We start from the raw sequence: 24,774 nt of genomic DNA, 5'->3' as shown, positions 1-24,774 counted from the left end.
TCCGCAAAAAGAACAGGAGTACTTTAAGGTGCCACAAGTACTCCTGTTCTTTTTAAAGGTAAGTGTTGTTTTTGTGGTTGAAATCTTTCAAAGGCATTGGACTTCAAACATTTACTCGTGATGTTTTACCATTTTCCCACTTTTTTTGCCCTGTTTTTTTGCTATGCACAAACTTCCAGTATCTTGATCTGAATGATCTCCTGTTTTCTCTTTTGTCGAATCACGCTATTAAGCGCATTGAAATAGTAGCCATATAATAAAAGTATTAATTTTAAATAAACCAATCTGGTAAAAAATCAATCCCAAAATGTCACTGTCTTAGAGGTCTAAAGTGTAAAAGAACAGCGACTTCATTTAAATCTGGATGGCTGGATGAGACTATAGAGATGGTTACACCAAAGTCACATAGTGTAATGCTTGTTAAACTTTGTGAAATATTCACATATAATGAGGACAACGGAATGGTTTGTGTATATTGTCGAGATGCCAGAACTTCGGGAGAATTTTCAACAGGAAGAGTGTGGAACGATGTATGGAAGTTGGATTTCTTAAAGTGTCATCTGTCAAGTAAGTCTCATATAGATGATGTAACAAAACTTAGAAAGAAAAACCTTCTGAGTGCAACTAGAGAGCTGTTAGCCTCTTTGCACCTCAACTCTCTTGCCAACCACCCCTTTCGAAGTTCATCTCAAACTATTTCTGCCAGCATGGAGAGTGAAAATGGACAAGTAGGTCCTGGATGTCATTCGATATGGTTATACCATCGAGTCTGTGGTGTGATCTCCTCCACATCTCCTGCCCCAATCGTGGCCCAAGGATCACTTTCATGACAGTATGCTTACTCTAGAAATGGACTCCCTCCTGCAGAGAGGAGCAGTGGAGCCAGTCCCTGCAGCCTATCAGGCACAGACTTCTATTCCAACTATTTTCTCATACCCAAGAAGAAGGGTCGATGAAGACCAGTCTTGGATGTCTGACACCTCCACGTTCCATTCAGAAGCTGGAGTTCCACATGGATCGGGTGGGAGGGATAGCTCAATGGTTTGAGCATTGGCCTGCTAAACCCAGGGTTGTGAGTTCAATCCTTGAGTGGGTCACTTGGGGATCTGGGGCAAAATCAGTACTTGGTCCTGCTAGTGAAGGCAGGGGGCTGGACTCGATGACCTTTCAAGTTCTATGAGAAAAGTATATCTCCATATATTATTATTATTATATTAAAAAGTCATGTGGTTCATTGCTTTTGATATGCAAGATGCCTACTTCCAGATCATCAGTGATCTACAACCCATCCTGGACAATGATCCCTCGCTTTCACAGACCTTGGGAGGCAGGCCAATCCCCGCCCCCAGACAACCCGCCAACCTTAAGCATATCCTCACCAATAACCACATACCGCATCATAACAACTCTAACTCAGGAACCAATCTATGCAACAAACCTCGATGCCAACTCTGCCCACATATCTACACCAGCAACACTATCACAGGACCTAACCAGATCAGCTAAAACATCACCTGTTCATTCTCCTGCACGTCCACCAATGTTATATATGCCATCATGTGCCAGCAATGCCCCTCTGCTATGTACATTGGCCAAACTGGACAGTCACTACGTAAAAGGATAAATGGACACTAAACTAAATGGAAGGACTACCAGAATTAAGTCAAAAACTAGGGTTTATAATTTTAAAAAGGCCAATTTTAACAAATTAAGGGGACTGGTAAGGGAAGTGGATTGGGCAAACGTATTAAGGGATCTAAAGGCAGAAGAAGCCTGGGATTACTTTAAGTTAAAGATGCATGAGCTGTCAGAGGCCTGTATCCCCAAAAAGGGAAAAAGATTACTAAGCAAGAGATTTAGACCGAGCTGGATGAGCGACCGACTGAAAGGGGCGATTAGGAAAAAACAGAAAGCGTACAAAGAGTGGAAGAGGGGAGGGATCAGTAAGGAAACTTACCTTAGTGAAGTCAGAGAATGTAGAGATAGAGTGAGAAAGGCCAAAGGCCGGGAAGAGTTGGACTTAGCGAGGGGAATTAAAAGCAATAGTAAGAAGTTTTACAGCCATATAAATAGGAAGAAAGCAAAGAAAGAAGAAGTGGGACCGCTGAAGACTATAGCCGGAGAGGAGATTAAAGATAATCTAGGCATGGCGCAATATCTCAATGAATTTTTTGCATCGGTGTTTAATGAGGGCAATGAAGGTATTAGGGATACTAGCACCGTTACAGAGGGGCATACAGGATGGGGGTTACCGCATCCGAGGTAGAAACAAAACTAGTACGCCTTAATGGGACTAAGTCGGGTGGACCGGACGATCTTCATCCGAGAATATTGAAGGAATTGGCGCGGGAAATAGCAGGCCCATTAGCGACTATATTTAATGAATCTGTAAACTCGGGGGTGGTCCCGTTAGACTGGAGAATAGCCAATGTGGTTCCTATTTTCAAGAAAGGGAAAAAAAGTGACCCGGGTAACTATAGGCCTGTTAGTTTAACATCAGTAGTGTGCAAGGTGCTGGAGAAGATTCTGAAAGAGAAACTAGTTGAGGACCTTGAGGTTAATGGCAAATGCGATAAATTACAGCATGGTTTTACGAAGGGCAGATCGTGCCAAACAAATCTGATCTCCTTCTTTGAGAAAGTAACTGACTTATTAGATAAAGGAAATGCGGTGGACCTAATATACCTAGATTTCAGTAAAGCGTTTGATACAGTACCCCATGAGGAATTATTGGTTAAAATGAAAAACATGGGGATCGATATGAAAATCCAGAGGTGGATAAGGAATTGGTTAATGGGGAGAATGCAGCGGGTCGTATTAAAGGGTGAATTGTCGGGTTGGAGGGAGGTTACTAGTGGAGTGCCTCAAGGTTCTGTTTTGGGACCCATTTTATTTAATCTGTTTATAACTGACCTTGGGACCGATTGCAAGAGTAGGCTGATAAAGTTTGCGGATGATACGAAGGTGGGAGGAGTTGCAAACTCGGAGGAGGATAGGGATATTCTGCAGGGAGACTTAAATGAGCTTGTGAATTGGAGTATCAGAAATAGGATGAAATTTAATAGTGAAAAGTGTAAGGTGATGCACTTGGGGATGACTAATAACAATTTTAGTTACAAGATGGGGAAGCATTGGTTAGAAGTAACGGAAGAGGAGAAGGACCTAGGGGTCCTTGTGGACCGCAGGATGACTATGAGTCGACAATGTGACGTGGCGGTGAAAAAAGCCAATGCGGTCTTGGGATGTATTAGGCGAGGTATATCTAGTAGGGATAGGGAGGTCCTGCTTCCGTTGTATAAGGCGCTGGTGAGACCTCATTTGGAGTACTGTGTGCAGTTCTGGTCTCCAATGTTTAAAAAAGATGAACTCAAACTGGAACGGGTGCAGAGAAGGGCGACTAAGATGATCAGAGGAACGGAAAACCTGTCGTATGAAAAGAGATTAGAGGAGCTTGGGTTGTTTAGTCTGACAAAGCGAAGGCTGAGGGGGGATATGATTGCTATCTTCAAATATATCAGAGGGGTTAATACAAGGGAGGGAGAGGAATTATTCCAGCTTAGTACTAATGTGGACAAGAGAACGAATGGATACAAACTGGCCGGGGGGAAGTTCAGGCTTGAAATTAGACGAAGGTTTCTGACCGTCAGAGGGGTGAAATATTGGAACGGCCTTCCGAGGGAAACGGTGGGGGCGACGGACCTGTCTGGTTTTAAGATTAAGTTGGATAAGTTTATGGAGGGAATGGTTTAATGGTAAAACATAGTAGCCAAGGAAAACCAAGCAATGGTACATGAATAGCATAATGGCCAACAAGGGTCAGGCTAGAGACTCTTGCCTATATGCTCGGGGTATTACTGATCGCCATATTTGGGGTCGGGAAGGAATTTTCCTCCAGGGTAGATTGGCTGAGCCTCTGGAGGTTTTTTGCCTTCCTCCGCAGCATGGGGCAGGGATCACTAGCAGGAGGGTCTCAGCCGATTGAAGTCACTAAAACACAGGATTGGGGACTTCAACGGCAGAGTCCAGGGAAGGGTCTTGCGGCCTGCAGCATGCAGGGGGTCAGACCAGATGATCATAGTGGTCCCTTCTGACCTTAAAGTCTATGAGACACAAGTCAGATATCAGGAATGGCAATATACAAAAACTTGTAGGAGAACACTTCAATCTCCCTGGCCACACAATAGCAGATGTAAAGGTAGCCATCTTACAGCAAAAAAACTTCAGGACCAGACTCCAAAGAGAAACTGCTGAGCTTCAGTTCATTTGCAAATTTGACACCATCAGATCAGGATTAAACAAAGACTGTGAATGGCTAGCCAACTACAAAAGCAGTTTCTCCTCCCTTGGTGTTCACACCTCAACTGCTAGCAGAGGACCTCACCCTCCCTGATTGAACTACCCTCGTTATCTCCAGACTGATTCTTGCCTGCATATTTATACCTGCCTCTGGAAATTTCCATTACATGCATCTGACGAAGTGGGTATTCACCCACGAAAGCTTATGCTCCAATACATTTGTTAGTCTTAAAGGTGCCACAGGACTCTCTGTTGCTTTTTACAGATCCAGACTAACACGGCTACCCCTCTGATACCCTACTTCCATATCAATATTCACAGAACCCACAAATGGTTCCTGAGATTTATGGTGGGTCCTCAGCATTTCCAATACAGGATTCTCCTGTTCAGACTTACCACTACCCCATGGGTCTTCACAAAGGTTTTCTCTGTGGTAGAGGTTCACCTCTGATGTCAAGTCCTCGTCTTCCCTTACCTAGACAACTGGCTGCTGGTGGCACGATCCAGAAAGGAAACTCAAGAGTCGACATCCAGCTCCTTCTAGTCCTCTCCTTCCTAGGAGTAAACGTCAATGTTGAAAAATTGACTTTGCACCCTACCCAGTCCCTGGAATTCATAGGAGCATGCATCGACACGGCCTCAGCACGCATTTATCTGCCAGAAGACAGGTTCCAAAGCTTACTAGACCTGATCGCCTTGGTGTCTACCAGTCCCTCAGTCTAGCCAGAACTTGCCTTTCCCTCCTCGGCAGCGTGCACTTACATCATGGCCTTTGCTCGCCTGTGCTTCCGCCATCTACAGCTATGGCTACAGGGAGTCTACTCCCCCATGCACCAACCCATGGACACCATTCTTGCCATTCCACCAGAAGTCATCTCTTCCCTTCAGTGAGGGACAGGCCCGCTCCAAGTTTGCTCTAGAATGCCCTTCCTTCCGTTTTCCCCAAGCGTGACAATCATAACGGACATGTCACTTGATGGCTGGGGCGCCCACAAGGGAGATTGCATGACACAAGGCACTTGGCCACTCACAAAGCCAGGGTGCACATCAACATCCTGGAACTTTTGGTAGTGTGAAAGGCATGGCGCGTGTTTTTACCAGCTCTCCGTTCTCATCATGTCCTCGTCATGTTGGACAACCCCACTACAGTTTACTACATAAACAAGCAAGGGGGCACAAGGTCCCCAACACTGTGTGCAGAAGCTGTATGCCTTTGGAAATAGTGCATTGTACATCATATCCTTCTTTTGGCAGCCTACTTGCCAGGAACTCAGAATGTGATTGCTGATGCCTTCAGCAGGAACCTTGCAACCAACCATGAATGGGAGTTACACGATACAGTAATCAGAGACCTTTTTGGTCGCTGGGAAACTCCGATCAGGGACCTATGTTCATCTCACACCAACATCAAGTGCATTCAGTTCTGTTCAAGGGGAGGACTTGGTGCCCATTCACAAGGTGACGCCCTGGTCATCAAATGGTTGGACTGAATCAACTAAGTCTTCCCTCCCCTACCAGTCCTGCAACATATCCATCACAAATTCTGACGAGAGAAGGCAATGTTCAACCCGATAACTCTGTTCTGGCCTCGCCAGTTCTGTTTTCACCGTCTTCTCCACATCAAAGCATCTTCCCCTCCCACTACTGACGGTTCCAGAACTGCTCACACAACAGCAGACTCTAGCACCCTGATCCATGGACACTTCACCTAACAGCTTGGTTTTTAGATGGACACCTCCGCTAGCACCGGAGTGTTTGTCGGCAGTACGATTTGTCCTCTTCAACAGAAGGAAGGACTCCACACGACAATCCTACCAATCCAAATAGGAACATTTCACTTCTTGGGCCCAACAGAGATCTTGCCCCTGAGGCTGCGGGCATCACCGTGTGTTCCATCTGAAAGCCTCAGGGCTTGTTCTCCACTCCATCAGGGTGCACACAGTGGCTATTACTGTTTTCCACCTCCAGTAGAGGGACATTAGTTTTTTACCATCCTTTGACTGTCTGATTCTGGAAGGGTCTTGTACATAAATACCCGCCCATGGGACCTCAACCTAGTCCTTACATCATTAATGAACTTTCCCTTTGAACCTCTGGCTTCCTGCTCTCTTTCACTCGTTTCCATGAAGGTCGCCTTTCTGGTTGTTGTTGTTACCTCTGTAAGAAGGGTTGACAAACTGGGACCATAATGGCAAATTCCCATTTCACCACGTTCCATACGGACATGGTTTCACTGCGCCTGCATCCAAAAGTGGTTTTCTGCTTCCACCTAAACCAACCCATACATCTACCCACTTTCTTTCCTAAACTGCATACCTCAAATGAGGAATGGCAGCTCCACTCCCTCAATATATGTAGGGCCCGGCCTTTTACCTACAAAGCCATTCTGGAAAACTCCCAAACTGCCACCATAGTGGAGAGAATTAAAGGGCAGGCCGTCTCCACCCAGAGAATCTCAGTGGGTCTCAGGATGTATTATGCTCTGCTATCAATTACTGGGACAGTCCCCACCAGATGGGATATGGGCCCATTCCATGAGAGCGCAAGCATCAACTACTGCCATGCTCCACGACGTGCCCCTAGCAGACATATGTAAGATAGCCACGTGGAGTACGGTACACACCTTTTCTTCTAGTCTAGTGCATGGTTCTGTGGTGGACACCTCATTCAGCACAGTGATCCTCCATTCCACAGTTCTGTCATCTTCCTTGTACCCCCCGCCTTTCTAGGTACTGCTTGTTAATCACCCTCAGTGGAATACAATAGAGACCCTCACTCGAAGAAGGGGAGGTTATTTACCTGTAACTGGAAGTTCTTTGAGATGTGTGGTCCCTATCTGTATTTCAATCTCACCCTCCTTCCCCTCTGCTGCGGATCTGTTAGATCTGTGGTGGAGAAGGAACTAAAGATATGGTCGGTCTGCCCTGCCCTTTATCACCTTGGGCAAAATCACAATGCAGTGCAAGGGCGCATGCACGGACCAACAGACATAACTACTTCGAAAAAGCTTTGGCTAGAGGCGCGTGGCACATGCGCATAACCCTAAGTGGAATACAGATAGGTTTTGGAATTAGTTCCTCGATCTATGTCAGGCAAACTGCTGTTGTCAGGAGGAAAAAGTTACTCTTCGTTCCAGAAATCTCTTTGTTCAAGGTAAATTTTTCTTTCCACAATTCCTGGGAAATAGTTCTCCCATCATTTGTTTTAATCCTTAGCACCCTTTGGAAAATGATTAAAGTATATCTCAAACATATGGAAAACACACACCAATTGTACTCTGCTCAGATCATTCCATCCAAAATGCCAGGGCCTTAGGGCCGCAACTTGCTGCAGCAAGATGTCAAAATCCTGCCCCAGCAGGCCTGCTAAACATCTAGGAAACTATTTATGGAGAAGGAATCAAGAGACTCTCTACAAGGACTCTAGCGGTATTGTGGGGGGGAAAGTGTATGAGCTTCACATAATAAAGATTTCAAAGTAGCTTTCCATTCCTCTGTAGTATTGTTCTAGGGTAGGAAGGTGCTATTGGGTTTGTCCTCAAATAATTGTTTAAATTACAAAACTCTGGCTTTATATGGAGTAACACTTTCATTTCTACCTATTGTTCTACTATAATAATGCTTAAAACTCTGCTCCTTCTTCCCAATCCTCCCCCCTCTATGATTCACTGCTCGCTACCAGCCATTAGTGATGAATGAGAAGAGAAGCTGTGCTGCAGAACCAGAAAGTTATTACCTGATGGTTTTCTTTCTGCTAGCAGCTCCTCTCCTCATTCAATGAATCCCGATAAACAACTGGAACAGAATCTCTTTGCCTTAAGGTTCATTGATGTATCAAATCTGTTGTCTTAATGCTAATACTCGGTTCCTGGAGTATTTCTACAGCTTTGGAAGAACTCTCCTGGTGACCTGAGCTGAAGGGCAGAGCTTAGTCCTAGGGCTTCCAGCAACAACACTGGGTCGTCTCTGAATTCCCCAGGTGTGGCACATGGACTCATTAGAGATGAATGAGGAGAGAAGCTGTTAGCAGAAAGAAAATGATCAGATAATAAATTCCACATTCCTAATAAAGCAATCACTAGAAATCAGGCACATCACCAGCTAAACCAAGGTACTCATCCACACCATAATGATATACTTAGAGTTCTTTGACATTCTGTGTGCTCAAAGCACTATAGAGACATTATCTAGTGAATGCTCACAACTCCCATGTGAGTTAGGTGGGTAAACATTATCTCCATTTTTATAGATGGGAAACAGACAGAGATGATGTGGTTCGGCAAAGGCTTCCTCAGTTCACATGCCTTAATACTCAAACTTTATAATACACAAAGCACTCACATTTATTCTTTTTTATTTTTTTGGTGGTGGTCATGCATGTTTTTAAGGTAGATTACTTTCTCACACTTAAAAAAGGAAAAGAAAAGGTCCAATTTTATCTTTTTATTTGACATGGTTTAGACAGAGAGAACTTCCATACATTCAAATACTTACAAAGTTTTTTAGATTTCTTCTGCTTGTCTTGTAAGGTGAATTTCCTGTAAGAAGACAGGAAACCAATGGAAGAATTGAAAGTTTACACTGGTCAAGCTGAGGTGGGAATTGATGAGAAGCACTGAGGCCAGGCAGGAGAAAGTAGAGAAGCTAAAAAAGACTACAACGTGGACAAGTGTCTTGGCAACAGTGACCATGAAGAAAGGGTGGATTTTGGAACTATTAAGGAGAAAGAAATGATTGGCGTTGGTGAGAGACTGCATATGAGGGGAGAAGGAGAGAGAATGTGCCTGGAAGACAGGAAGAAATAATTACACTGCACCAGAAATGTTCATGACCGTTTGCAGGCAAGAGACAAACCACATCCCTACCCTGCAAAATTTATAATTGAAGGTTAAGACATGACTGAACAAGGAAAATTGGCAAATACTGGGTGTACTGGGACAGAGATGGTGTGTAGTTTATATTGGTTTCAGTGATCTCAGATTGGGTAATTGACAAAACAACATTACAGTAATATTTTAAGACTTGTAAATTAACAGAAATAACTCCTGATTTAGATTTAGTAGAAAAATACAAAAATTGAGAGTAAAAGGTTAAATTTTTTTAGTCTTTTATACCCTAATGAAATACTAAAATACATTCTGGAATCCACCTCTATTAAATGATCTTTCATTTGTGTAGCGGCTGTGTGTTCTTCTGTTTGGGAATGTTGGACACATATTGGAATAAGCCCCAGTGTTGTGAGCGGCATTGGGTCCACTGGAATTTCTGCCATCTCTGCTTGGTTTTTCAGAGTGAAGCACGATATGAAAGGTAATCTCATGCTCATACTGGTCTTTCATGCGCTGTATCTTTTCTCTCGGGACACCATGACTGTTTCTTCTATAGAATTAAAATTAACAGAAAAATGTAAGTATTTAACTCTCTACATGTATCAGATGGATTTTCTTACATTTGCAAATCTTCCTGCTGTGTTTAATAATGTACTAATTCTTTTCCCCCTGGGTCAGGCTTTAACATTTTTGCTATATCTCAGCTAACCTAGTTTTCAAAGCTATTTTTGGCCACTTCACTGCAAAATGTAACCCAAATATTTTTATGGGCAGCCAGGATGTAATTCCATCCTTGGAACAAGGGCAAGTCCACTGAACCTGCTGCAAAGAACAGGGGCGATATCTTTATTATTTTTATGAATCTTATATGTAGCTCTATTTGATTACTATCATGATGTCTGATGCATGGGTGCAGAGAGTCCTGGGAGAGTTCACATCTTCAGAAAGGCAGACAATGGCATTAGATGCCCACTCATTGATAACCAAACAACACAGGTGCCAAGATCTGTTATTGTTCAAGTCCAAGTGGAGCACAGCACCCTCCACGTAGGGCAGACTCAGGGTCCTACCAGCACAATGGAGACTACCAAAGACTTGGTAAGGCCTCTGATCTGCTGTAACAAACATTGAGGACCGGAGAATGGAAAACCCACAAGGGAAGAACCAAGAGACAAAGGTGCTAGAATCTGCTGTCAAAAAGGGATACTCTCTAGCAAGGGGAGTCCAGAAGGGAAGACTTGACAGGAGAGGGGATGCAAAAGGACCCTGGATCTTCTGAAGAATATTAAGACCCAAAGGGCTTTCAGACTGGTGAGGAAACTGAGGCAGGGTCTTGAATGTGGTTGTTTTTCCATACATCTGTATATCTCTTGTGCTTTGTCTGAGTTTGCAAAGTGTGTCCCCCCCTTGCTTTAACTGTCATGTAGCCCTCAAAGAGCTAAGTGGTAAACCATGTGGGTAGAACCCTAGAGAGTGTGCATGAGCTACTGAGTTAGGCTTGGGAGGTCTGCACTGGTCTTGGGGCTTAGGGGCAACTAGGCTGAAGGGCCCCACATCCCAAGAAGGGGTGCCAGCATTAGAGTCTGTACCCCAGGAGTGTACTTGAAAGGCTATTCTTAGACCGTTTCTGGACACTTCTCAGATGCAGTAGATTTGAAAATATGTGAGATCTAAGGTTTGGATCTAATATAGCAGCCTAGTGACCATCCACAAAGAGATGGTGGTTAGACAGGGCGGTAACACCTGCCATTGAAGGTAACCCATTGTATCTTGAGACCCCAACTCTTAGTATCAGGGTTAAGGGATAGGGGAGCATTTCAAAATCAGGACACTTTTTCAGTGTGTACTGACTGACTGAATAGTTCATTGGTATCCATCTTCAGTCTTTACCTGAATTACTTTCCAATGTATTGCCTAAAATTATGTGTTTGAAAGAGTTGGTTTAGATATCCACTTGCCTGACATATGGATGAAATGTTGACATTCATGCCACCGATTAATAGAATAAAATACAAATCATTAGGTAGCTGACCCTAAAATTAATACTATGGTCAGATGTTGACTGCGTGTGTGTTCATTCAGTGTGCTGTCCCAGCTTTGCGGAGATAGCAGACCTCAGTTCAACTGCCCAATAAATCCACAGACTCGGTTTTTAGCAAAGGCACCTGGCCAGGTTTATTGTTGAAAAAACATGGTAATAGCACCTGGCAGACTCTACGAGGGTACTAAGACATGTATGCTTGTCACAATGGATGCAGCTCAGTCAATGGTAGGACTTTCCACCTCTCCAAGACACTCCCTCTGAGCTACATCTTTATACACCAATACAAACAAGTATTGCTCCTGACGAATTAGGGTGCCACCCATTGTCTTGTATTTGTTGGTTTGATTAATTTTTTTTATTTATTTATTATGCTGTTATCCTGACCTTATCTTTAGTATGGGTCAGTGTGTTCCTGTTATCTTTGGGGAATGTACTGGTATCGAGGTGTTCTGGAATCACCCTCTGGAATGTGCTTGCATGAGTGCTCTATGCCCAGCACCTCTTAGGAATATGTGTTTCTGCAATATCAGCCCTGTGCTTGCCAAATTCTGTGAGCAGGGCCTGCCTCTTGCTCACAACCTGACTTTGCCTCATATCAGCAAAATTTTAACCTCTACTTTAGTTTAGGCCTCAGGCCTCTGATACAAGGCCTTATGTTTCAGGTCCTCTTCTTACTACAAATACATAATAATAATCCTTAAAACCTACTTCTGCTGTGATGCTTACAAATCGCTAACCATCTGGGGCATTGGTTAGGCAACCCAAACTTTTATTGTGCTGCTAAACTGTTCATTTTATTACCTCATCCCCATCCCCAAACCACTTCTCTTTTGCCCACATTTCCATCCTGTCTGACACCTAGACTGTGAGCTTTCTGGGTAGGGACCATCGTCTTTGGTATTTGTGCAGCACAAAATGGGGAAACTCACTGATCTTTGACGGGTTCACAGCCACTACCATAACACAAATAAATAATCATCATCATAATCAGCTAAAAGCAACATGAATAAGGCAAACAATGCCATATTTTTGAGACCAACAATATTTTGTCCCTTTTATAGATGTCAGTCAAGATCTAAAGAAGGATCTTCAGGGACTGATTTATTGCATATTATTAATGTAGCATCCACTCCTCCCCAAACTATATTAAAGAAATATTATGGTTATATTTTAAGTGCATAAGTCACAAAATGTTAGTATTATTATATTTATTAATTTATTTGTATTATCGTAGCGCCTAGGTGCCCAAGACATGGACCAGGATCCTATTGTGCTAGATGCAGAACACAAACATGATCCCTTCCCCTAAGGATCTTACAATCTAACGAGCAACTTCGCATTGATTCAGACCCTTCAGCATGACTAGAGTTGTTGGATGTTAATTTTGTCCACAGTGAGAGCTAAGTAACAAAACTATTCCTCAACCGTCTTCCGCTAGTCATTTACTAGACTATTTCTAGTCAATGGTCAAGGAGGAAGGAGCATCTTACAGTCTTGCTCTTTTTTCTAGCACAAATGTGATAGTAATTGAGATGCAAGCTGATGAATCAAGGAAAAAAGATGTACCTTGCTAACTCTCGAACATTAAATTTCCAGTGTGTGTCAGGTTCTTGGAATATAACTTCATAGTTATTCTCACGTGCCTGATTTGAAAAAGTGCACAAATTTTAAAGCAGTTACCATTAGACCTTTTACATCTCTTGAATATTTATGCTAGCACTTAACATTCACTATGTGCCTAGTCACCTACCCGAGGAATTCTCAAACTTAGAGGGTGGACCATTCTTTCCATTCCTAATCACACAGATCATCTTCTTTCCCATTCACAATTGCATAACATGTCTGTGGCAACTACAGCAATTGCTTAGATGGAAAAGTGAGATTAGGAAAAAAGTATTTAAAATATTTTTACCTTTTCTAAAAGAATCCAATTTAGTAGCTGGAAAGGAGGGGGAGAGCCAGCACCACGTGACCAGCCACAAGTTCACAGTTTGGGGACCTCTGATCTAGATTGCTGTTACTTTGCATTCATCCACAAGTGGTCATGACATTGATTTTCATTGGAAAAATTACACACAAGCACTAGTTTGATAGCAGCTGAGAGGACACAGAGCCACCGCCATTATTTCCTGCATCTTGGAGGTCTCAGCCTTTTAAACTCTGACAAGATCACAATCCCAGGTGGTCCTGTGGCACCTTTGAGACTAACAGAAGTATTGGGAGCATAAGCTTTCGTGGGCAAGAACCTCACTTCTTCAGATGCAACAGGACCCTCTGTTGCTTTTTACAGATTCAGACTAACATGGCTACACCTCTGATACTTGAATCGAAGGTGGCTGTACTCAAGCATAACTGAAACATTAGCACTAACTGGCCTCACTGTCATACTAGGAAGACTGCAAATAAAGCTTCATCTCTGCCAATCATTAAAGGCTGATACAAATACAGCCTTTAGACTCTTTGTATGATCTCCACACAGCAAGCTGTAAACTAAGGCCATAAATCAGGACTTTATATGTTTGTCAGATAAACAATATGGAAACTGTTAAATCTAAGACTACTATTGGGGGGGGGAGGGAAATTACAAGTTGATCTCTCAGTAATTATTGGGTAAGTTTAACAGACAATTTTTTCACCTGATTTTTGCTCTTACTGAACTAAAGAGTTTATTAGCATGTACACAGGCAAACCTCTTCACCATTTCTGCAAGGACTCAACTATTGATAAATATAACTGAAGATCAAAAGAAAAATTGAAATACTATTTTTTTAATATTTTCCAATTTTTTTCAATCAGTCCACCTCTTAAATTTCATAGCTAAGCATTTAGAATGATAGTCGATCAGAGTTTTGCCTACCATAATCACATATGGCTTCATTTCCCAAGCGTGGATGTTGGTATTATCAATAATAACGGGGGATTTCCCATTCTTCATTGCTTTATGTGCTGTAACATAACATTAAATAAAGCTCAAAAACACCAGACAACAGATGGATCCAGACTGAAAACATTCTCTATTTGAGAGGTTCTCAAAATTCATTGGACCGTGACCCCCTTCTGACAACAAAAATTACTACACAACCCCAGGCAGGGGGCCTGTAACCTGAGCCCTGCTGCCCAGGGCTGAAGCCCTCTGGCTTCGGCTTCAGCCCAGGCCCAGGAAGTCTAATGCCAGACCTGGTGACCCCATAAAAATGGAGTCATTACCCACTTTGGGTTCCCAACCCGCAGTTTGAGCACCACGGCTCTATTTGTACACCCCCTAGCAAAGTGGGGTCCCATTCCTGACTTGGACTTTGAGGACCCATCACCATAGGTGCCGACTCTGTGGGTGCTGCGGGACTGAAGCACCCACGGGGAAAAATTAGTGGGTGCTTCCCCCCCCACTAGCAGCCAAGCTCCCCCCACCCCCTCCCTGCCTCTGCCTCCCCTGAGCGTTCTGCGTCCCCACTCCTCCCCCTTCCATTGCTTCCTGCCCACCATCTAACAGCTGTTTGGCAGTGCAGAGGCGGGGTTGGGGCGGGGACTTGGGGGAAGAGGTGGAATTGGGGTGGGATCAGAGTGGTGCAAGAGCGAGGGGGGGTCGAGCACCCATGGGGCAGAGGGGAAGTTGGCGTCTATGCCCATCACAATGAAAATAAATAATAGACTGTAATCAGCTAATGCTTTTAAAATTGCTAGAAGATGTTAAGTAGCCAATGGATGTGCTCAGCAGTAAACCTTGAATTAAAAACAATATATTCTAAATATTGATATTTAGTTTTAGAACATACTTGGATTTATATAAGCAGTAGCAATGTAAATGAAATATTTATAAAGGGTGATTGCAGGCAGGTATAAATACACTTTGGTACAATATATACTCCTGGCAGAATTCTGCCCCCTCACAAAAAAATGCAGAGGAAATCTGCGGGGGGACACGCGCCTCTTCCCTGGCAGCCCAGGCAGCGCGTCTGTTCCAGCATGCTTGGAGAAGCCTCAGAGATGCAAATCGCTGCAGGGGGGACGGGGGCTAGGTGTGCATGCCTGTATGGGAGACGGTAATCATTGTCAGGGGGCAGGGCCTGGCATGCATGCCTGCCAACAAACGAGAGAGCCTGGCATGGAGAGGTAGGGCTTTTTATTATGCATGAGGAAGGCTCTGTCCCCGAGGCAGAAATATAGCAGCCTGCCTGCTAGTTAATTGATCTCATGCTCTGAGGCAGAAACGTAGCAGCCTGCCTGCCTAGTAACATTGTTAATGTTCCTATTGTTAGTTAACTGTTCCCATTCTCAGTCAATTCCCCCAGGAGCATAAAACCTGTAAACAATTTTAAGGCTGCTACGTTGCCAGAGTGATGTAAAGCCTTATAAATGACAGTAAGGGAATCAGCTAGGAAGATCTATGTGCTTTTACACTTTTTTCCTGTGCCAAAGTGGCACAATGGAGTTAGATTACATCTCAGGATTTATTTTACTTACCTATTTGAAAAAAAAAAAAGACTTTGAGAGCAAATAAAACATTTACCAAGCAGTCAATAAAATGTCAGGACAATCAGAACCGAGCACTTCCCAAAGTACCCAGCCAGGTCCAGGACAATGATTAGCAAAACTGTATGACTTTCATGTGTGAAAGTCTGAGCAATTTAAAATGACATTCTACTTTTTTTTCCCTTGGCATAATTTAATTTAAATGAAAATCCAGGATTATAACTGGAATGCAGAGTATTAGTTACAAGTATTTATAACTTAACTTTCATGTGCTTAGGAAATGCTGAATAGTTATTGTGACTTTTTTCTGTATTGTAGTTCAAATAAATTATCAAAACAATTGAAACTGGTGTGATTGTATTGCATTATTTTGACAAATAAAATATGCAGGATTTTTAACTTTTTGACACAGAATTTTTAATTTTTTGGCACAGAATCCCCCCAGGAATAAATATAATGTTGTAATATTGATATACACAAGTTCACACTCATCAATCTCTTTAAAAGACTGTCACAGTTTTCTCCCTAAAATGTTACTGTTATTCAGCTCCCAAACCTAGTAAAAATCTTTCTAATAAACTCTGTAAACCACCTCTTTGACACAACAAATACCTAGTGTAAAAGCCACAAATCAGTCATTGTAGATGGTTAAGCTGCTATATTCTGAACAACGTCAGCTGGGGTTCGTGCACGTCAATATCTAAATTTCGCAGCAGCTGCACTTCTATAGTGAGTGTGTACTGCTTAAAAAGTTTTTAAAAAACAAAATTAGCCATGAGTTTATCAAAGTTTGTTCATGTAATATTGAATTTATTTCTTTAACATCCTAGAGAACAAAGTTGGAGACTGTAAATCATATGGTTTTTGACAAGCCATGAACTTCAATGGAAGATCAACTTTAAACTTGTTCTCGCTCATCCTAGGGTGTCACTATAATGCAAGGATACTAAGCTGAAATGCTATGGTTTTGAAGGCTGTATAAGTACCTAGAAACTGATGCGAGTGAATCTATTAAGACTGTGAAGAAACTAGGAATGGTTTCAATCACCTCTCTTTTGGTTCCATAAGTGTGCTTCTTCTAGACAATCATGTCTGAACACATAGGTGCCATCTTCCATGAAGAAAAAGTCATCAGTGCTAAGAATCACAGCACCAGGAAATTCACGTTTCAGTTGTCTGAAAAATGGTGAGAGAAGGATTAGTGCACATAAATCTATCCCTTTACTATATAACTTCCAAATAAAAATTTGCATGACTGACTGTGAATTGCATAATGTTTTCATTCTGCAGATGCCAATTCAAAGAAAATTAAAAATTATTTCCTCAATCTCTTGGAACATAGGCAGAAAGGAATGGAGTTGAAGGGCATGTTTCCCTTCCTTTAATCTATAAGAGAGCTCAACAATAAGTGTCCAACATGTGAGTCTAAGCCATAAATCACATTGACAAATCATGTTGTCTTTCTGAGTTAGCTGGAGGAACGCTTGTAAATTTCCAAAAAGCTATCAATAACCTCAAGCTAATCTGTCTTTTTGGAGGAAACGAAGAGAATTTGAGTGTGTGAGTTTTTCAAAGGAAAAACTCTTTGTACATAAAAAAACAAAGACTGTTGGGAAAAACAGGTGGAGTGGCTAAGGGGCATGGTTCGGTGCCAAGTAAGGAAGATGTGATTTTCATCTCTGTTTTACCACTTTTCATATTTTTTCTTCTATCCTACCTCTTCACTTTTTGCCTTTTTAGCTACATAGCACACACCTCTGCATTGTCATATTTGCAAATAAATGTAAGCATGATTAATCAAGATTTTCCAGCTCTTTTAATGTAATACAAAGAAAGTGTTGTTACAATATTTTTTTGTCTAACACTGACTTTTTGTTGATTTATTTAGGCTGTGACCCCTTCCTCTTCCCCACCTTTCTGTGACTAACTGGCCAGTTCCTCTGCTGCTCCCGCCCCCAACCACACACACACACACCCCTCTCTATAACACCCCTCCTGGGAAAGGGGAGAAAGGGACCTTGCTGCAGCCTCCGAGGCCTGGGAAAGTGGGAGGTGAAGGTCAACTTGTAGGAAGAATTGGGGGAGGGTAGGAAGACAGATGTGGGGGCAGAATTAATGGAGGGTCAGGCAGATGTGATAGCAATTTCATTTCTGTAGCTAGACCCCCCCCCCACACACACTTTTTTCAGACCATTTTAAGACCTGATACTGGACAACAGGAGAAGTTAGTGGCGGGCAAGACATAGCTGCCATTAATCAGTAACAACAGATACGTGAATAGGTTGTTCAAGTTCATATTTTTTGCTGTGATTTTTTTTCTACTCATACATGTTATTATTTGGATTAGAACGAATTTCAAATTGGCCAATTACTAGTCACCACCTTAAAACAGCCAGCCACGCTAAATATAGAATAGGGGTACTGAGGGAAGCTCCAGTATTTGTTTTTCTTTTGGTTCAGTTAATGTGCACAGACCCATGGGTAAGGGAAGCATTAACAGCTCTGACTATGCTGTGTCCCAAGGTCAAATTACGTGGTGGTTATATTACATTGTTGGTGTATTGACGCTTGTGGTGAGATAGTGTCACTTTGTATAGTCAGATACAGGGCACTTCTAGAAAATTGTCTTGTGCATTAGCCAAGCAGACATTCAGTTCATTTATTTTTGTCGTCTTGCCTCTTTGAGCGCTTGTGCTCCATATATTCCTTTTTTTTTGTCCACGGATCTCTCCCTCCTCTCACATTTGAAGCCCACAGTCTTATCCGCTATCCTTTTGTTTGATGTTGCCCTCACTTTTATTTTTTTCTACCAATGGTCTAATGTCCTCTGCACTAAACTTTTTATTTTTCCAACCCTTTTGACCTTTTTCAGAGCCAATTAAAAGTCCTGCTACAATTTTTACTTCTCTGCTTTGACTGTTGAGCCCTATTTTTTTCTTCTCTTGATTTTCCTGAGCATTGCTACTTGGTGTGTTTTCATCATGTTCCTGCTCTACTTCTTTTTTTCTCATATTTATTTTCCACTCAGTTCTCACTGCCAACTAATTATTAATTATTATTATTATTGAAAACTTTGTAATTGCAACCTCATTGTTAAGTATTTTAAGGTAACTGTTTCATTTGTAGCCCAGCACAGGTGCAAAAGACAACACTGGCTATATGCATTCTTGAAAAGGACATTAAATTTCTTTACTGAATAATTTCACTGTAGATTGTTCATCTTCTAAAGCAATGTTTCCCGTGGTGGAGGGGCGAGAGCGGGGATCAGGCAAGTTAGGAGCTACAGGGCAGAACAGAAGATAACATGGGTGGGAAAGTTGCAGGTGAAATCTCCACCTTCCTTCTGCATTGCTGTGTCTGCAGATAAAATGTCAGGTGGTGCACTGAAAGCCACCCACCTTCCGTCTCTATACCTACTGTGGCCTCCTACATAGCTGACAGGGGGAGCAGCTCTTATATAGGAGACTTCAGGCTCAGGCAGTTGTGCATCAGTCCAAGTTCTTTTCTCCATTCTTTTAGCACTCAAGTCAGCCTTGGGTGCCATCAGTGGATATCATGCACCCCAGACACCTTGGATTCTTCTGGTGAATGGGGCTGAGAAAGGGTCAGAACTACCACAGAAAGAGTGGAAGAGAGGAGTAGAGCTAGGTAATGGAGCAAGAAAAAAGAAAGAACAAAGGGAAAAAGTCAATGAGAAGAGACAGAAAAGCAGACTGACAGGAGAGAGAAAAAAGATAGATGGCAGCAACAGTGTCAGGATATGGTTATGAAGAGTAGGGGGCACCAATCCCCCATCCATCTCAAGAGTGCAGGGTGCTCTCAAAGAAGGGTTAAACTACCGGATCCATAATTCTTAAGCTTCAAAACTGTTTCTCAATGTATTATCTAGTTGAGCAATAGCAGGGAAGGAACTGCTTTGGGTTATCTACAAATAAACAGAGAGGCAGACAGACAAAGATTAATTCTGTCATCTCTGTTTGCTGTCTGTCTGTGTACTTGTTTACCTTAATCTGCCTGCTGTTAGAAGTTCCTCACTTGTAAATTGTGTTGTATATTGCTTTAGACTGTGCAATTATTCTACATAAATCCCTATCAGTAGAGTTCAGCTGTTGAGTTTGCTTCTTTTTTCCATTGTGGCTTTTATCTGCCAGTTAAATGAGTGCAAGTTGATGGTAGCTACTACCACATTCAGCTGTGACTCAGTAGTTACTGGCTGATGGCCAGAACTAGCCTCTGTATTATAAAAGTTCCATAGACTGCACCATCCAAAAGCTGGATCTGCAGTGAAGAATTCAGCTGTTTGTAACTGACTATTTGTACTAGAGCCTGCCAATATATCAATCCACACTAACTACCTTGCTCTTGTCCATACTGCCATTGTTTCAACTGTTTAATTTGCATTGCCTTTGGGTACCTATCTTCCAGTTCCTGCCATAGCTACCAGAAGCAGGAAGACCCGGAAAGACCATCAGTCCCCTGTGGGGCCGTAGTAGGAGGCCTATCTTAAGCATCTTCATGCTGTCCCCATTGGCACTAAATTGGTTTAGACCTGCTGAAAGCTATTCTAATCTAAATAGTTCTTAAAAATGCAAGAAAACAGGTTGGAGCTTGTGTGAGCTTGAGGTGTATTGCAAGTGTTTTAATGGGTTAGACCGGTTAGAATGGTATATTCCTCTAGTGTACTCTATGCTTGCATTTCTTGTTTCTAACTTGCCTTTTGCAGACTGCCCTGTGACTGTTGTGACTAATACATCCAATACCTCCTATTTCTGCTTTCTATATAACTAAGCGTAGTTATTAAAAACATTCAGGCTTTAAGATCTTTTAGTTTATTTGAGTTCAATGTAACATCTATTTCCTATAAAACCCCAATGCAGGACCAATATTTGCAATTATTTCAGTTCTGAGTAACACTGAGGTTGTGTAGATACTGCCAAAATCTTCCAATATGAGTTCCTAAAGTTTGGCACCTAAATCCACATTTAAGCACCTAAAGCAATGGCCTTATTTTCAAGGGTGCTGTGCACCACTATCTTCCACGGACATTACAGCTAAGGGTGTAGGATCTTGGGGTTAATTTTCAATTAAATGTTTCTGTATTGTATTTGCTGAAGTAATTTCATGGCTAAATGTCCAATAATGGCAATGAGAAAAAGCTCTGGTATCTGTGTGTTACCATCTGGAAGTTGGTTTGGGAGCAAAGATTTTGCATGACTGAGTCTCATGACAAAAATCCTGAATTCAAATTTAATTAATTTTTCCTCAAATGCCTCTAAAATTAAGCCATTCTACTAGAATTCTTTGAGGGAGTCCAGTGGATATAGTGTACTTAGATTTTCAGAAAGCCTTTGACAAGGTCCCTCACCAAAAGCTCTTAAGCAAAGTAAGCTGTCATGTGATAAGAGGGAAGGTCTTCTCATGGATTGGTAACTGGTTAAAAGATAGGAAACAAAGGGTAGGAATAAATGGTCAGTTTTCAGAATGGAGAGAGGAAAATAGTGGTGTCTCCCAGCGGTCTGTACTGGGACCAGTACTATTCAACATATTCATAAATGATCTGGAAAAAGGGGTAAACAGTGAGATGGCAAAATTTGCAGATGATACAAAAGTATTCAAGAAAGTTAAGTCCCAGGCAGACTGCCAAGAGCTACAAAATGCTCTCTCAAAAATCGGTGACTGAGCAACAAAATGGCAGATAAAATTCAATGTTGATAAATGCAAAGTAATGCACATTGGAAAATATAATCCCAATTATGCATATAAATTAGCTGTTACCACTCAAGCAAGAAATCTTGGAGTCATTGTGGATAGTTCTCTGAAAACATCCACTCAATGTGCAGTGGCAGTCAAAAAAGCGAAGAGAATGTTGGCAATTTTTAATAAAGGGATAGAAAATATCATACTGCCTTTATATGAATCTATGGTATGCCCACATCTTGAATACAGTGTGCAGATATGGTTGCCCCATCTCAAAAAGATATATTGGAATTGGAAAAGTTTCAGAAAAGGGTAACAAAAATGATTAGGGGTTTGGAACGACTTCCATATGAGGAGAGATTAATAAGACTGGGACTTTTCAGCTTGGAAAAGAGACGACTAAGGGGGGATATGACTGAGGTCTATAAAATCATGCTTGTTGTGGAGAAAGTAAATAAGGAAGCTGGGAATGGGCAACAGGCTGGATCACTTGATGATTACCTGTTCTGTTCATTCCCTCTATGGCACCTGGCATTAGCCACTGTTGGAAGACAGGATACTGGGCTAGATGGACCTTTGGTCTGACCCAGTATGGCTGTTCTTATGTGTGTGTTTGTGTGTAAACACCAGGGAGGGGGGTAAGAACAGCATGTCCCCCTCCCAGCGGGGGAGGGGAGGGGAGAAGCTGCGCAGACCCCAGCATTGCTCCTGGTCTGCTGTCTCTGGCTGTCTTGGGCTGGCAGCCCCACCATCTTGCTTAAGTGGCTGCCCCACGAGCGGGGGCAGGGGCAGAGGTAGGCAGCCCAGATGTGCCTACCTTTAAGATGCAATACAGGCACAGTACAGTACATGCTTTTTTAAAAAAATCTTTGCTGCTGCCTGATTGGTTGCTTCCGGTTTCACATGGTGTCCAGTTGACTGGTCAGCCCGTAACTATGGTGTTCGTATCTTTGCAGCTCTACTGTATTGTCTACAATTTACAGATAGAGAAACTGAGCCATAGAGTTTAAGTGACTCGCCCAAGATCACAGACCAAGTCAATTGCAGAGATAGAAGAGTAGCCCAAGAATCTTGGCTCGTGATCCTGTGCTTGCTACTACACCACATTGCAAAAGTCATACAGCTATATAATCTATGCCTTCCAACCCCTGAAAAGAAGTCATGTTCTTTAAAGCAGTTATGTGAACAGATGTCTAAACAAAATACTCTTGGTACTTTTGCAAACAGTTACTTTTTCATCTTGCTTCAGACCTGATTCTGCCCTTGTTTGTGCAAAGAACTCCAATTGTTGGGAGTTTCACACTCTCAGTATTGGCGAAATATAGCCCTTTCTTAGCAAAATAAGCATGAGAACCAAATTAAACAACCACCATCACATTGTCCCTGAGATCTTGGAGCAAGATCTTGAGTTCTGTCCAGAAGTTACATTCTGCATGAATGTGCCTATATGTCTACTGATCATTTAGTTGCAGGAAAGTTTAACTCCAACTGCTGCAAAATGAAAAAATATGGTGATGTATGTGTTTAAAAAGGAACATTTACTTTCTGTCAACGTGTTGTCACCATGGCAATGAAACTGGTATTTCTGTATGTTGATAAACTTAAACTGACCTTGTGTCTTAACTCTGATGTTGCAAAACACTGTCTTGCCCTCTGTCTCAATCTTAGCCTCCGAATCATGACCTTTACAGTAAAAAAAATAGTTTAGATAGTGTAAACATAGCCCCTTCTTTCTTTGATTGTCAGAGGAAGAGGTGGTTATCTTGAGAGGAATAATACTGTCCCCTCTGAATTGCTACTTCAAAGTTCCTTGAGCAAGAAAACAGATAAGCATCTTTTAGTAAAATTCACAATTTGAGAAAATAAGTTGCTTAATCAGGACAAGTTAATTGTTGTTCCTTGATGTGTGCCTTATCTCACTCCAGACACAGATCACATACATTCAGATATTTCACATGGTGGCTTTGATATTCATCCTCATAGCTATCTAGACTGTATCTGCAGGGTGTTTGTAAACTCAAAACTAGCACTACCAGTTTCACCCCATTGGTATTTAGGGCTAACAGCTTCCAATATATTTGTGCTTCAAAAAGAAAATCATTTTACATAATGTACATTACAAATTATGAATCATTAGCACATTTGATATTTTCTGTTTTTAGAAGCATATATGTAAATGCCTATTAACAATAGCATAAGCTTACATTAATTGAAAGGAGATGTTTACATTTGGCTTTGTAAAGTAACCAAACTGAAATATTGTAATAATAGGTTCTCATGTTTTCAGTAAACTTTTTTACAGTCTATGTAAAAGGCTAATTGTCAGAAGCTTTCTCTTTTGACCTTTATTATTTAAAGTGCACACAGTACTCCTAAAAATCACCCGTGTCAGTCTACCCATATTAAGAACATGTTGATTTTTGACTGAAGTAAAGTTATATAGTACCACTATCAATAGTGTCACCATAAATACTACTCTGAACAACACAATGCCTACATTTTATCAAAATCTACACCAGGCATTAAAATGGGAAATTTTGTGACTAATACAAATTTAATAGTAGACTTTGAGCAGAATTGTAAAAAGAAAAACCCACATATTAGTTAGATTAGTACACACAAAATCATATAGAGAAAGAAAAGACTGAAAACATAGCTGGTAGCAAGATCAAAGCATGCTTGTAACTGAACCTTATCAGCTCTGTTTTTTATTATTAAACAATGTCATTGGACTTTAATTACTAAAATGCGATAGGGAACATTTGTCTAACTGCTAATATGAATTCACATGGGTTGGGCCATTTTATTGCCTAACAACATACACTCTATTGTCTTAGTGTGATTATAAAATATATAACTTCTATTTACAATACATTGTTTAAATATTTTGTAAGAACATAAGAAAGGCCGTACCGGGTCAGACCAAAGGTCCATCTAGCCCAGTATCCTGTCTACCAACAGTGGCCAATGCCACGTGCCCCAGAGGGAGTGAACCTAACAGGCAATGATCAAGTGATCTCTCTCCTGCCATCCATCTCCATCCTCTGACAGACAGAGGCTAGGGACACCATTCCTTACCCGTCCTGGCTAATAGCCATTAATAGACTTAACCACCATGAATTTATTCAGTTCTCTTTTAAACTCTGTTATAGTCCTAGCCTTCACAACGTTCTCAGGTAAGGAGTTCCACAAGTTGACTGTGCGCTGTGTGAAGAAGAACTTTATTTTATTTGTTTTAAACCTGCTGCCTATTAATTTCATTTGATGACCTCTAGTTCTTGTATTATGGGAATAAGTAAATAACTTTTCCTTATCCGCTTTCTCCACATCACTCATGATTTTATATACCTCTATCATATCCCCCCTTAGTCTCCTCTTTTCCAAGCTGAAGAGTCCTAGCCTCTTTAATCTCTCGTCATATGGGACCCGTTCCAAACCC

General features: G+C 41.8%; 1 protein-coding gene and 1 long non-coding RNA gene across 2 annotated transcripts in view; both read right to left on the bottom strand.

Moving 5' to 3' along the window:
* LOC128829885 (uncharacterized) overlaps positions 1–7,207 on the bottom strand; it is a 39,597-nt gene extending 32,390 nt beyond the window's left edge. The window contains exons 1-2 of the long non-coding RNA XR_008443503.1: positions 7,096–7,207; positions 4,772–4,851 (exon numbers count right to left, since the gene is read on the bottom strand). This is a non-coding gene — a long non-coding RNA (uncharacterized LOC128829885). The remainder of the gene's footprint in view (positions 1–4,771; positions 4,852–7,095) is intronic.
* A 1,516-nt stretch (positions 7,208–8,723) lies between these two features.
* Positions 8,724–24,774, bottom strand: part of N4BP2L1 (NEDD4 binding protein 2 like 1) — a 28,445-nt gene continuing 12,394 nt past the window's right edge. The window contains exons 2-5 of the mRNA XM_054015334.1: positions 16,687–16,814; positions 14,026–14,114; positions 12,735–12,811; positions 8,724–9,674 (exon numbers count right to left, since the gene is read on the bottom strand). Of these exons, the coding sequence (XP_053871309.1) occupies positions 9,422–9,674; positions 12,735–12,811; positions 14,026–14,114; positions 16,687–16,814 (547 nt within the window). The 3' untranslated portion in view covers positions 8,724–9,421. The remainder of the gene's footprint in view (positions 9,675–12,734; positions 12,812–14,025; positions 14,115–16,686; positions 16,815–24,774) is intronic.

The sequence above is a fragment of the Malaclemys terrapin genome, chromosome 1 (genome assembly GCF_027887155.1).
Source record: "Malaclemys terrapin pileata isolate rMalTer1 chromosome 1, rMalTer1.hap1, whole genome shotgun sequence".
Lineage (NCBI taxonomy): Eukaryota > Metazoa > Chordata > Testudines > Emydidae > Malaclemys > Malaclemys terrapin.
Note: the sequence above shows the minus strand (reverse complement) of the source record. Positions and strands in the feature narration are given on the sequence as shown.